The sequence below is a fragment of the Lutzomyia longipalpis genome, chromosome 2, assembly GCF_024334085.1.
Source record: "Lutzomyia longipalpis isolate SR_M1_2022 chromosome 2, ASM2433408v1".
Classification (NCBI taxonomy): domain Eukaryota; kingdom Metazoa; phylum Arthropoda; class Insecta; order Diptera; family Psychodidae; genus Lutzomyia; species Lutzomyia longipalpis.
The window spans coordinates 27602453-27617238 of record NC_074708.1 but is presented as its reverse complement, the minus strand read 5'-3'; the positions used below and the strand labels follow the sequence as shown (position 1 = coordinate 27617238).

General features: G+C 39.1%; 3 protein-coding genes across 11 annotated transcripts in view; 2 read left to right on the top strand and 1 right to left on the bottom strand.

Moving 5' to 3' along the window:
- Positions 1 to 14786, bottom strand: part of LOC129789847 (uncharacterized) — a 188172-nt gene that overhangs the window by 78546 nt on the left and 94840 nt on the right. The gene's annotated exons all lie outside the window — the stretch shown is intronic.
- Positions 1 to 14786, top strand: part of LOC129789858 (serine/arginine repetitive matrix protein 1-like) — a 982101-nt gene that overhangs the window by 901218 nt on the left and 66097 nt on the right. The gene's annotated exons all lie outside the window — the stretch shown is intronic.
- Positions 1552 to 6562, top strand: LOC129789838 (uncharacterized). Of its 2 annotated transcripts, XR_008750512.1 has the most exons (3): positions 1552 to 2103; positions 2176 to 6404; positions 6488 to 6562. XR_008750512.1 is itself a non-coding variant. In XM_055826907.1 (2 exons), exon 2 carries the CDS (start codon positions 2332 to 2334, stop codon positions 5893 to 5895), a length of 3564 nt encoding a protein of 1187 aa, XP_055682882.1. In that variant the 5' UTR covers positions 1552 to 2103; positions 2176 to 2331; the 3' UTR covers positions 5896 to 6462. The 2 variants fall into 2 exon arrangements, 1 of the variants encoding a protein (XP_055682882.1); XM_055826907.1 differs by lacking the exon at positions 6488 to 6562 and having other exon boundaries at positions 2176 to 6462.

Sequence of the window (14786 nt, the reverse complement as noted above, 5' to 3'; positions counted from 1 at the left end):
AAATAGCAGGTTTTCCCTTTTTGCTAACATGATGATGGCTCCAGGGGGGTTACTTGTATATATTTCATGAAGATGAATATTTTTCTTAGAAATTCTTTGCTTTTTAGTAGGATTTTAATAAACTGACACGGTGTGGTTGTTGTTGCTAACAAACCCAGCTGGCAATCCAAGACAAAGGATTTACTTAACACTGATTAATACTTTAGGAAAAGCTCAATGTTTCATTTGGAATATTATTTTCTGATTAATTTTAAATAGATTTTTTATTATTTTTTATGTTGTTTGACGACAAAAATAACAATTTATATGCTCATCAAACAGACAAAATTAATTTCTTTACTGACAAATTGTTTTTAAACAAAGATCTACTCGAATTTTCAATTCAATCTTGCAATCTTTCTCTGAAATTTCTCATAAAAATCTCAAAAGCATCATAAATTACAAAAAAAAATTCTTATAAGTCTCTTTTCCAGAAAATTGATAAATTTTTAATAAAATCTCGCCGTCATTCCCTGCATTGATGCTCATGTAATAAAGAATTTATCTCCTTTTCAAAACTAACTTTCTCTACCTCAAAGAAAAATCCTTCCTCAATATTTATGTCACGAAAAAGGAATTTTGCAATGAGAAGAAAATTCAAACCATTAAAATCCCAACACTTTCCCGGGGAAATAGTGTTCGAGAAATGTTGAAAGTGGGAATAAAATAAGACGTGAAATATGGTTTTTCCCAGATTTATTCCAGATTTTGAAGATTTCCTCCTTGCGTCCATTCTTTGGGGAAAATTTGGTGCAAGAGAAGAAAAAAGAGAAAAACCGTGAAAAACGAATAAGTTCTCAGGAAAAAAAACGTAGGGAAGCTTTTCCCTGGGATTTGTTCATACGTATAAAAAGCTGATTCGAAACAACACCCATTTTCTCCTCAATATTGCTCAACCCTGTGAGACATCGCAATCATGCCCCAAAGCAAACATACCGACAGACTCCATCATTTCACAAGATATTGATGAACTTCTTCGGAGGGTTTGTGTGGGAATGTATGGATTTGTCAAGCACAACGGGGATGGGGGAGAGGATGGCACACATGGAGAAAATAGCGAAAAATTTCAAAATTGGTAACTCAAGCACTCCCCCAATGCCATCGCAATTCAACCCCTATCGCCTAGAATGCAATGGAGACGCTTCGCAATCAGGCACACACACATATATAGCTACTGTGGCGAGGGGGAGGCGTTCGAGGGTTAGGAAAAGCTCATGAGCTGCTTTTTCTCTCTCCCCCATTCCACATCAACCCTCCACTTGCTTCATGATGTTCTTATATGTGCTCAACGAATGCGAATAATGTGACTTTTCGTGGTGTTTGCACTGCGCTTCGCTCCGTATGCGAGGGGGTGAGTTTGCAGAAGGGATGCAATTTTTGCAAATTGATTCAGCAATTCCAGGAGACAAAAGTCAGCAAAGTGGATAATGTTTGATTAAATGGACAATTTGTGGTTGTTCCCGTGCCAGTGAGCACATGAAAATCCCAATGATATTTTCCCTTTAAATTGCTGAAATAATTTCCCCACATTATAAATTTCATGAAATATTGAATTGTAATCCCCCAAATGAATTGTTATACCAACCGTTGCATTTGAATATCATTGCAACCTCCGCGGCGGAGCCGCATAATGTTCACACATTTTTCTCTCTCGCACCCAAGAGGTGATCTCTTTACTGTTACCCTTCCCGAGCTGATTGTGTGAAAAAATCTCCAAATTTGTTAAATGAGAAATTATAAAATTATCCAATAAAATTAACTCTGTGATTCAAATAAAGTTGGTGGTGGTGACAAAAAGTGCCGTGTTTCACTGGAAATTGGGATCAAGGATCCAGGAGGATCCTACAAGGAGTTGCGGCTACTTTTCTTCCCCCCACGTGTGGCAACGTGCGTTCTTCTGGGGATTTTCCGTGCTCATCTGGCGACTGGGAAATTTTTTGCTCCTCCCTCACCGGACCCTAATCAATGTATCTTTATACAGGTGAGCTAAGGGAGTTTGTGCCGAAGGAATCTATGCTGAGTACTAATTCATTTGTCCACTGCTCTACCACATATACTCATTAGGTGAGACGTTACCTGGAGCTATTCATTGAGGGTGAAGATTCTTATTCTTTTCTTCTGTATTCCCATACAAAGGTAACCCACCTACATTTTTGGTCGTCTTCGATCCGGGAAACTCAGCGCTACATTTTTGATCGACAAAGATCCGGTACGTTGAGAACTCCATTGCCTGCGCAGCATAGAACCAGTGGCCATTCCCATCTCTTGCGGTGTTGCATCCGAGCATTCAAGATGAGTCTGATTGAACGTGAAGGAATCATCAAGGCACTCTCCAAGACGGAATCCTTCGTCAGTGGCTTATCGTCTGCAGATACGGCCTACCTTGACCGTAAAGTCCTCCAAATGCAAATCCATCAGGTCAACAACCTCCAAGCAAAGTTCGAGAGCGTGCAAGATGACATCATCAGCCACAAGACTGGCAAAGGGAAAGACCATGAAGCGTCTTTCAAGCACTCAGTCTTGATGCGCTGCGCCAAAATCATCCAAGATACGACTCACTTGTTGACGTTCTACCCAAAGGAGGAACCCTGTACAGACACTTCGCCTTCTGGAACCCTCTGTAGCCTCATGAGGGAGATGATTCAGCAGAACAACCAGTTCCTCGCCAAGCTCAACGCAACCGCAAGTACAACCACTCCTATTGATAGTCGCTCCTTAAGACTCCCTCAAATTGAATTGCCCAAATTTTCCGGTGAATATTGTGAGTGGATTCCTTTCAAAAACCGATTCAATTCCTGCATTGCCAATATCCCCAATTTATCAAAAGTCCAGAAGCTTGATTACCTGAAAGCTTCCCTAAGTGGAGATGCCGCCTCTACAATTGGTTATCTCCCTACCACCGAAAACAATTTTGATGTAGCTTGGGAACTCTTAAGAAATCGGTTTGAAATAAATTCTGAAACCATCGCTGGGCATAGTCGTAACCCTTGCGACATGCCATCCGTCTCCCCCTCTGATCCAAGTCAGCGATGCATCAATGCCACTCATACAGCTACCACATCTGCGAAATCCAATTCGCGCTCACATCCTTCCGCTGGCAATTCATCCAAGGAATATGCCAATGATTTTCACACAACAGCGGCAGCATCTAAATGCCAGTGCTGCGATCAATTCCCTCATCCACTGTACAAGTGCCCCCAATTTCTTGCACAGAATCCGGATGAGAAATATGAGACAGTCAAGACACTCAACCTGTGTAGAAACTGTCTCGCTCCACATCTTACTCGCACTTGTACCTACCGCAAGTGTCGCAGGTGCCAAGGCCGGCACAACCTACTCCTACATGATAAGTTCGTGGGTGAGTCTGCTGCCAACCCGCCGGCTCAGATACCAACGCCTTCGGCTATCATTCCTCCGTCTGTTGCCCATCAGCCTGCGCCAACTCCTGGTGTGCCAGCACCAAACCACTCTTCGGCCCTTTCCGCGTCCGCCGTGTCCGAACGCACTCTCCAACCTGGCCCAAGAGTATCCTGTGCCACAGCCATGGTGGATGAGCTCACTGTCAGCGGGGAGAAGATTTCTTGCCGTGCTCTCCTTGACAGTAGAGTCCCAATCTGCATCATAACGTCCAATTTGCTCCAGAAATTGAAGCTTCCGAAATCCCCTTCGGAAATCTCTGTTGTGGGCATAGGCAACCAGGCGAACTCAGTGAAACACAAAGTCACTGCCACTCTATCCTCACAAAGAAACAATGTTTCCCACTCATTCAACTGCAACATACTTCCGGAAATCTCAGGCAACATTCCAACTTGGGATGTGGATACCAATACAATGCATCCACCACTGCACTTCCCCTTTGATGATCCAGATCGGAATGTTTCTCGTCCTGTCTATTTGAACATCTGCAGTGAATCGTATCGGGCCAATTGGGTGTCCGACATTTTCTATCTGGGCTCCAGTCTTCCACCCCTCCGGGAGATTTTCCACGGCTATGTGATCGTAGATGAGCACAAACCTCCTCCACAGGTCCAGGATGTTCATCACGTCAGTAGCACTCCAATCCTAGAAGAAATGTTGTGCACATCCGGGGAGCTTGAAGAACCACCGGATGAGGCTTCCGTTATGAACCAGCAGTTGCAACCCGGTGCTCACTTCTCCAGAACCTACCAGAGGTTTGCTGTGAGAAGATTCAATGTGAGATTGCCCGTCAGGAACCAACCTGACCCTCTGAAGGTTTTCTGTCCACAATCCGTGCGACAATTTCTGGCACTGGAGCGCCAGGTGAACGAAAAGCCTCCCTTCAACATACTGTACGTCGAAGTGATGAGCCACCGTGTGAAGAAGAAATGGCTATGGTCAGTTTCTTTACCAGATTCCAAGATTCTCAGCTACTTCATGTCTCACCAGGGGATGATGACCGAATCCAGCACAACTACTGAGTTGAGAATGATGCCCAACGTCTCTGCAAAATTATCTTCTGACTACAGTTTGAGTGACCTAACTCCAATAGGTCCCATGGTCTTCCCTGACCACGCCGTCACCTTTCTGAGGTTCCGCCTCCATCTGCATTCAAAGACGGCAGACATCTTGAAGATGGATCCCGAAGACTACAATTTCCATCAACTGATGTGGCAATCCTTCGTAGATGACACACTTCGAGACCGCTACATTCCCAAGGCCTGTTGTGAGGTAGCATCGCCGCTACATGTGATCTTACGTGCACTCGTTCAACTATTTGATGGCCACAACGCTGAAGTCCCATTAGCTTCCAGCATAGTGCGATTCCTCTTATATGTTGACGACACCACTCCAACCACATTCAGTCTCAATGGGGATTCCATCATGAACCATTTGAACTTCCAAACTTCCGTGTATGCTTACATGGAGATACACTCGAGGAGAACTTTGGCTCCTGCCATTGCCCAACTCTTCAATCCCTACAGCCTGATAGGCTCCTTCATCATAGAAGCTTCAGTCATGCTTCAATGTTTGCACCAACTCATATTCGAATGGGATGAATACTTATCCAGGAAAATCCTTCACCACTGGAACACTTTTGCCAAAGGACTACCAGTCGTCCAATTCATCTCCATTCTCCTGTGGATTTATTTCCTCCAACAATTATCTTGCATTGTGCTTCACGTCTGTGGTGGTACAACCAGAAGTACTTCATCAGGAGACACTCTACGTGGGATTTATCTTCCTCAAGAATCTCACAAAGTGGTTGCCTTCAACCACATCCGAACCTCCATTTGTATTGAACAATTGCATCATGTGGAAATAGACCAAATTTCTGCCGAGTCGATTTCCCGGGGAGCTTCGCCATCTGATCCTCAACGCAACAATCTCTGGTGGAAAAATCCAGAGTGGCTTCAGCATCCTGGAAATCAACAGACTGCTCCATCCATTCATTCAAAAGTGCTCCATTGCTTCATCACAGTGTTGAACCAATTGGAGGACAAATTTAAAGGGTTTATTTACAACCACTGTTCATTGTTCAAAATTCCCAAACCGGTTCTCCAATGTTTACATTTTTTCAATGCGAGATCAAATTCCCAATCCACACATGGTGCCGCTATCGTAGTAGATGCGATAAAAGCCCAAAGCTTCTCCCCATTCACCAAACAATATGGTCCCGTTAGAAGTGGAGATATGTTCATCAGTGCCACCATCCCATTCACAACTCATGATCCATTCAAATATCTCCAACCCAAATTCAATCCACCTTACCATGAGGACCATCACAATATCCTTCAAGGACACAAGGGATTCTCCCGTAGGATCGCATATAGTTCTGGCAAGGATGCATCTTGGATACACCATGCCAGCCCGGGGAGAATGTTCCCGTGCCAGTGAGCACATGAAAATCCCAATGATATTTTCCCTTTAAATTGCTGAAATAATTTCCCCACATTATAAATTTCATGAAATATTGAATTGTAATCCCCCAAATGAATTGTTATACCAACCGTTGCATTTGAATATCATTGCAACCTCCGCGGCGGAGCCGCATAATGTTCACACATTTTTCTCTCTCGCACCCAAGAGGTGATCTCTTTACTGTTACCCTTCCCGAGCTGATTGTGTGAAAAAATCTCCAAATTTGTTAAATGAGAAATTATAAAATTATCCAATAAAATTAACTCTGTGATTCAAATAAAGTTGGTGGTGGTGACAAAAAGTGCCGTGTTTCACTGGAAATTGGGATCAAGGATCCAGGAGGATCCTACAAGGAGTTGCGGCTACTTTTCTTCCCCCCACGTGTGGCAACGTGCGTTCTTCTGGGGATTTTCCGTGCTCATCTGGCGACTGGGAAATTTTTTGCTCCTCCCTCACCGGACCCTAATCAATGTATCTTTATACAGGTGAGCTAAGGGAGTTTGTGCCGAGGGAATCTATGCTGAGTACTAATTCATTTGTCCACTGCTCTACCACATATACTCATTAGGTGAGACGTTACCTGGAGCTATTCATTGAGGGTGAAGATTCTTATTCTTTTCTTCTGTATTCCCATACAAAGGTAACCCACCTACAGTGGTCATTACAATGATTATGCTAAAGATTTTTCTTTTGTAAAAATTCCCTGTAAATCTTTGATGACTCTTTTAGAAGAAATAATCCTCAATTTGAGATAAGGGTTTGTTTAACTAGAGGGTTTCTCTTGAATTTCCCATTCTATTATTTTTTTTCTAAATCACTGAAGAAATGGCAATTTCTCCAAGAATTTTATAATAAAGCCCTTGAGAAAATAAGTTTGTTAATAAATAAGATATAAATAAATATTCATTAAATTTCTCTTACAACAATGACGTTCAGTAAATGAGCATCGCTTTTCATGGGAAAGAATTGAACGTATACATTGACTTTCACAGTATATAGAAGTTAAACCCTTCACCCCCCACCCTTCCTTCTTGAATAAGACAGTCAAGCAGAGACTTCGAGACATTGGATGTGTAAGAGAAAACTCTTAAGGTTCTTTTTGAATCAATATCTCGTCTCTTGTTCAACTCTTCTTCCAATATTCCGACTTTTATCCCAGAGAAGCGGAATTGCATTTCTTGAATGGAAATACCCACACCCCCCCTGTAGCTGTAGGGGGTGTAAATAAACCTCCACCCATCACGAACTATATAAACCAAGAAAATATCGGAAAAATCTCCACATCGGTTATTGATATGAAAGGCGCTTTCCCACACGTCCTTCCCGTCATCCTGATATGATTTTCCCAGGGTTAGAGTAGATAAAGTTCATGTGGCTTCCCGGAGATTTGTCTCGGGGGTGTGTGGGTGGAGTTTGGTGAATCCTCCCGCCACCCACTCTTGGGATAAAGTGAAGGGTGAAAATTGAAATTCAACCATATCGAGGGGACACAAGTCGCAGACGAAATAAAAATTCTCTGTATTGCCAAGTCCTCCAAAGTCCAAAACTTGTGTCTGATTTCCAATTCAGCTGTGACCGTCGCACTGAATTGCCAATCATTTGGCATAATAAAATGTGTAAGAATTGAGCCATGATAAGCAAGACCCAAAAGCCAGAAAAAAAAAGGGTGGAGCTTTTTAGCCAATGTGGGGGGACAGACGGGGAGGTTTGTGCAAAAAAAAAGGGTTCCAATTGGGATTATTAAGCAGAAGACCCTCTCTCATCCATGGGACACACCAGGGGGTACCAGTTAAAACAAATACAAACCAGAGAGAGAGAGAGAGAGAGTGGAGAAAAAAATCAATTTTCCCACCCGAATGAATAATTTTCCGAACGAGTGGTTTAATTGCAATTTCATCGAATACCAACTGCTGTGTGTGTGGATAAATAAACAGAAATGTAATGAAATTTATGACAAGTGTAAATAATTGGGAAAAATAATTATACCCACTGTCAGAGTGCAAATATGTACATTATCAGTAGGTGAAAATTCAATTTTATTCTCAATTGCCAGTGTGCAGAAAATTGCATTCCTCCCCGTCAAATGATTCAGCATAGCAAAATCATTTATTTTCTCATTCAATTTTAATTTAATTTAATAAATATATTTTTTTTGTTGTTGTATATTCTGTCACCTTTTATAAATAACCCTTTGAAGTACATATTTTTTAGGGGAATATGGTACAAATGTGAACCTTCTGGGGTTTTTCATTTAAAGGACAAATATTAGAATGATTAAAGGAGTTTAGTCACTTTCGTATGGAAAAATTCATCATTATAGGAAGGAAAACTGTCAGAATGATTTGCCATTTTCCATTGAGATCATTTGTGAAGAATCAGCAAAGATTTTCCCAAAAAATACACAAAATGACGTCACTATTGCATTTTTGTCTCTTTGAATACATGAAGCTTGAAAATAGCGCAGAAAAATCATCGATAATTAATAAAGCTCTTTCTCATTCAACAAAATCCCATTAAATTATGTAGGTTGATTTTGAATCATTCTGCCGTAATTTTTATGGGTGATTCCATAAAAATAAACATCCCAACATTTCCCTTTCCCCTCAATTCAAGCTATTTTCTCTCTCATAAAATTAGTAAATTTATTTTTAACGAAAAACCACCTTTCTGCAAATTTTCACCCCTTGAAAGCATCTAAATCCTAAGCTAAACTAAAAGTATATTTGACACAAATGGCTGGTGGGAAATTTTAAAATTCAAGAGCATTTAGTACCACGTTTCCTCGCTTTTCCACCTCTTTGCTAGTCGTCGAAAATTCTCAACAATTCCAACGAGTACCCATTTCGAAAGGAAAAAAAGAGAACATTTTATTCTTCAAGAAGACTTTTGTGTGAGAAACTTTAAGTGGGTTAACTCAAGATGTTTGGCACGTGAAAAAAGGCAGTTTTAACCACTCTGAAGATTTATCAATTCGTGGGTGGAATTTCAAAAGGAAACTGGACCGCGTGCATTTGCGGAGGCGAGGCACCCTAAAGTGGACAAAAGGATTTAAGGAAATAAATTGCGCTGATATGAGTGTGAAATGTTTGGAAGTGACAACTCTAAAAAATTTTCATCCCCAAAAATGGCGCGGAAGGGATTGTTAGAGACAAAATGGCTAAATAAGGAGTCATTTGGAATGGTTCTCAATGTCAGAAACAAGCACAATTTGTGGAACAAAGTAGATGTTCAAGTGGGGAAATGAACTGAAGTTAATAAACATAGAACAGCTACATAAATCATAATTTGTGGATTTTTTTTTAAAGTTCTGATGCTTTTTTATTTCAAATTTGTTGCAAACATTGCTTAATGTTTGATTGATTCTAAGAATAATATCATTGCAATAGAGGTGCCTAGTAGCCACCAGGCGTCTCCATCTTGACTCTTTTAAGATTTTTTCTAAATATAAAATTCAGCTTGAATTAATTTTTCAATAACAAACTCGACTTTCATGAAAATTCCTTTAATTTTCCATATTACTTATCAACCCCTAGAAATCAACAAACAAATATTTTGTAAAATTAATCATGATGTATTCTCTATGATTCCTGGAAATTGAAGAATTTCCACCTTTTCAAGCCATTTCCACGAATGAAGACTAATTGTAACTTTCTCTATGTTGTTTATATGTTATCCCTACTACAAAACAAGCCATAAAGAAACTTTATGAAGAATTTTTCATGTTGTGTTGGTTGTGTCTTTACAAGTTTCCAGGAAAATTAAATAAATTCAATGAAATATTATCCTTTTTGCTCCTTCGTACTGTACCATTCCCCCCTTTATAACTCTAGCATCATTTTTTACTATGCAAAAGAGTTGCAGGGAAATGCAGTAAAATGCAAAGAGTTTAAATGAAAAGTATTTAAAATTTTCTCCTCTTTTTACGGACTTTTTTTCTTTACGAAAATCCTCCATTTTCAAATGAAAAAAAAAAAAAGAAATGAAAAAACGACGAGGAAGTTGACGCCTTGATGATTGCCATGATGTCGTCCAAGAAATGGAAAATAGAGGAAGTTACTCTTTTGCACACATTCATTTCATTTTCTCGCTCTTTCCAGAGTGAGATCCCAAACGCAGGAAGTTGGAAGTTGGTTGGGTAACTTCAAGGGGGAAGTCCCGCACACACAATCCCCGGGATCCGGGGACCGACATGGGTCTCACAGGCGAAAAGTCTTCGCATACAATTTTTCCTTGAAGGATCTTCACACAGCAATGTCTTTCAATGGAAATTGCAAGAGTTGGTGGCGGTAGTTAGAAAATGTCTAAAGTGATATATGGTTAGGATTTCTCTTTCTCATACCCAATCTCGCAAAGGATTTTCCGTGTTCTCCTTGGAGGGGTGAGGAGGGAATGAGAAGAATTCATCTACTACAAGCAAAAGGGACTTGCCTTTTCAATTCAATACCAAATCCACTACAAACACTACATTGAAGAAATTTTAGTGCAGAAAAAGCTCTAATAGGCAAAAGTTTTTCTTTCTGAGTTAGGCTTTATAGCTTTTTCAAGCTAGGCTTGAATTGTTTCTTATAAGCTTAGAAAAATTACAAAATCTGAGAGAAGAATTGTGCTAGAAAAATCTTCAAAATTGACTCAATAAATCTCCCTACAACTGTACCATTGTCTGCGGTGTTAAATGTTTCAAACACGAACACTGTACCTCAAGGGGGAACAAATCCCAACTTCAATTGTAAAATCCTTCCCGCGATCCTGCTGTTCCTCTTGCGAAAGGATTCTCCGCGTGAATGGAAAGTCTTCTTCTTTTTTAACTCTTTCCATTTGCAAAAATGGAAGATGGGTTGTGAAAATTTCCTTTAAAATTCATTGGAGTTGCGAAAAGTTATTATTTCGCAGACAAATTGATAAATTGGAGAAATTTGTACTCGTGGAAAATCTTCTCGAAAGAGATATCTCTGCGAACTTCTTGGCAAATACTTGGCTTCCTATAGTCAGTACTGCCGCGGGGAGAACATCGAGAGAGAGAAAGAGGAAGGAATACAATTCGAAATTTGATATGTTACCTAGAGTTTTCATAAGGGAGATTAGGGAAGGAAGGGGGGTGTTGAAATTGGAAGAAGTTGAATTTAAAATTTTATTGCACACAAAATTCTCACATGTATGTATTTGCAACCCCCTAAAGTGCCTGCGAGTGCAACATTTATCACTGTCGATGCATAAAACAATCAATTGATGGCACCCACACCGGAAGATGCAGGAGATTGAACGGAGGCGATGCAACCCCCGCGAATGGTCGCAATGAAGCGATTACTTTTGTGATTTCTTCACTGGAGTGACGTATACATTGTAAGAAAGTTGGGGTGAGTAGTGGGTGGATTTGTGTCTTTCAGATTGATTGATCAGCACACATTACAATTTCTCGTCCTTTTGCCGATTGAAAACAAGAGGATCCTGTATTCTCCTGGAGAGAGAGAGAGATTTTACATGCCCGGGCTTTCGAGCATCCCCGCAGAGAGTTGGAAACTTTAATTGGAAAATCGATTTTCATCCATCTCCGCACACACACGAGGAGTCCCCAATGTGATTGAAATCACTTTATCCCTTTTGCAAAAGGGGATGGCCCCAAAGTTGAGGGGGGTGTTTTATCAAGGTCCTTTCCTCATCGTCAACCATCACTCATTCAATTGATTCCACTTCGGCTTTAACTTCCTTCTCAGGGTGGGTGGGTAGGAGCTTACTGGCAGCCACAATTCTTCTCGCCTTTAGAGTTTCTGTTTATCCTAAAGGAAACTTCCCCATTGAACTTTATTGTTTTCATTTGGAAGCAACTGATACTTGACAAGAAGCACCTAAAGGCGATTACGTTGCTATAGGTCAAAAGCTATGAGCAAATTGCTCTCTAGAAATAACTTTAAAACGTTAAATACAATTTTAATGTCTCCTTTAAGTCTTGGTGTAGTCGTTAAGGATGTCGCATTTGCAATCAAACAAGCTTAGGATCAAATCCAAGCAAAAAAAAATCTTTTTTTTCCACGAAACTCTTCACAAATTCCTTTTCTCCTGCGGAATTTCCTTGAAAAAAAAGCTTAAATTCAGCTTGAATTTTGTATCTAAACAGAAATTCAAAAAATAAATTCCCAGAATCCACCTCATCTTTGTTCTTTTTGCAAGACGGAACTCTCCATGTTTGGAAAAAGCCCCCTGGCCAATAACATCAAAGACTCCTTGCTTGTTTTAGGCCTCCATTATGCCAATCTCAATTTAATTGTATTGTCGTTCCGCAGCTGCAAAACACATTTCGGGAAGACTGATATGCCACTAAATATTGTGCTGAACATCAAAAGCTTGTTTATCGTTCCATGTTATTCCAATACCAAACAAAACGATGAGAAATCCATGTGAATTAATTCAGAGATTGTCTCGTAAAATATGAATTTATTTATACCTTCAGTGTGTTATTGGCATAAACAATTCTCTTGAATTTTAAGGATGAAAGCTCCCGCAGAAAGTCTTTTCACCTTCCCACGGGAATGCGTATCAACATTATGGGAAAAACGTTTCATAACTCTCCTCAACTTTATTCAACTGGGATTAAAAGTTAACCCTCATTTTGCCAACCTAAAGATGTGAGAAAATTATATTTTTGGAGACATTTAATTGATTTTTATTTTCTTCCAAAAATTTCATGAAAAATTTCTTGACAAATATTATTTCTTTAAGTCCCAAAGCTTCAACTGGAATTTCATGTAAAAACAAATTAAATAAAGATACAACGACGGGGTTTTGGGGACGTAAAAGAGGATGCATAAATTTATGGTAAATGGAATAGTGACATTAAAAAACAAAAAAATATTTGCAATGTATCTAATTTAATTTTTTTCTGTCTCCCATTGCGGTTGAGAAAAATTGCATTCGACAAAAAAATCAATTTTTTGAATATTTTTCATAACGTCAAGTCAATTTTGTTCGGTGCCTTTTTAATTACGGACATTTAATTATTTTAATGGTAATTTCTGTCCCCAAAATTGATGGCCAGCCACCCCATTTTATGTTGATTTTTTCATATTGCTCTATTTTTTGGATATGAAATTTATGATATTTTTTAATTCGATTTTTTTACTAGGACACGACTAATTATTTAAATTGAAATAATTTAGAGGAACAAAATTATTCAATTTCTATAAAATGAATGATTTATTTTGTTTTCTTTTTTTTTTTTTAATTTTTCCTGTTCTTGATTTTGACACAATAAAATTAAAATTGATTTTCCGGTAATTTGCATATTGTTCCAAGAATTGAAATTCGTTAAATAAAGAATGAGACATGAGAGAAAAGTATTGTAAAAGTTCTTGAAGAAGAATTTATAATTTAAATATTATCTTTTATTCAACGAAAAAATATTGCCTGGGCCAAAAAAATCACAAGTAAATGAATACAAGTTATACAGCAAAGGATGCTTTGAGTGCAGAGGTTAGCACACTGATTTCATGCTATAACAAGCCCCGGTTCGAATCCACCCCAAAATATAATTTTTCTGTCAATATTTATTATGTAAAATTACATTTTCCTTCACAGGAAAATCGGTAAAATCCCTAAAAGGCATAAAAAAGATACTTTCACAAAATTTAAACACATTTATCTACTTTAGCATAAACTGTTTTACATACAAAATATGAAATTCATATGAGAGCAATAAGTAAAATAGAACATAATGCATATTTTTATTATCTCAATGAGTGGAGTCTTTACGTACTATAAAACTCCGTCTGGTGTCTTTTAAAGATAAAACTCCCTGAGAGCGTCAATTCTCATGAGTTTATTTGAATAGTTTTAGCAAGTTTGCATGGATTGGCACAAAGTAATGCAATTTTCATCTTGTTCAGAAGATAATACGGGATTGGCGGTACCTTTAGTGTCGCATAAAATTCAAGAAAGTTGCCCTATAAAATTTGTATTGAAGAGACGAACTTTTGTTACTCAAATGGCTTTTCGTCTGTGAACGAGATATGCAATCAATGGGGGAAGTTTGTATTGGGAAATTCGCATGGAAAGCTCACTCCACATCCCCACACTGCTCGTGTCAAAACCCATCTATTTGCACACTGGGCTGCAGGTGCGGGATGTCTCTGTCAGCACATCCAATAAAATCCATCAATTGGAAGTGAAACTGCAGTGAGACATTTGCAATTAATGCCAACAATGGGTATGCATCTTCATGTTGAAACTTCACTCACAATGTGAATTTATATTCTTGGAAAATTCGAAATGATACTAAACGCTATGAGACACAATTACACCTACCAATGGGTTGCTTGAGAGTGCAAGAAAAAAAAAGAACTCAACTATCCTCATTCATTTTGTGAGTATTTTTCTGACGATGAAAAAAATGCATAAGCAAGGAGAAAATATTTCCACGAATTTAGTGCATTTTATTGCATACGCTGCTGAATTTTCTCGTCAACAGCAGAAATGTTGCTGCATCCCTCCTCTGACCACTTCCCCGGAGAACTATTTGGGAAGGGGAGTGTGCATAATACGTGGGGGGTGGTGAGGCAACACACCACGAGGAGCATAATTTAAAAATATGCTCAAGCGGAATATTCACTTGGAAATGTTACATTTGCATAGCCGCAAGAGGCAAAACCACCCTCGAAAAAACGACTAGGAGAGGGTTTCCATATATAGTGTTGCCTGCTCCAAAACTCTCCTCATGCACTGTGTGTATTGTGCAGAATCATAATGTGCATAAATATTGAAAATTTGAAAGTAAAATTCAATCATTAAAATGTTTTTTTTTCTCTAGAAAAATGTATAGTTAGTGGGGAAAATTGAAAATGAGGGGGTTGATTAATTTGAAAAAAGGAAATCCTTGT

Excerpts from the sequence above, each read along its gene's own strand:
- LOC129789838 (XM_055826907.1), top strand. The coding sequence starts at position 2,332 with ATGAGTCTGATTGAACGTGAAGGAATCATCAAGGCACTCTCCAAGACG.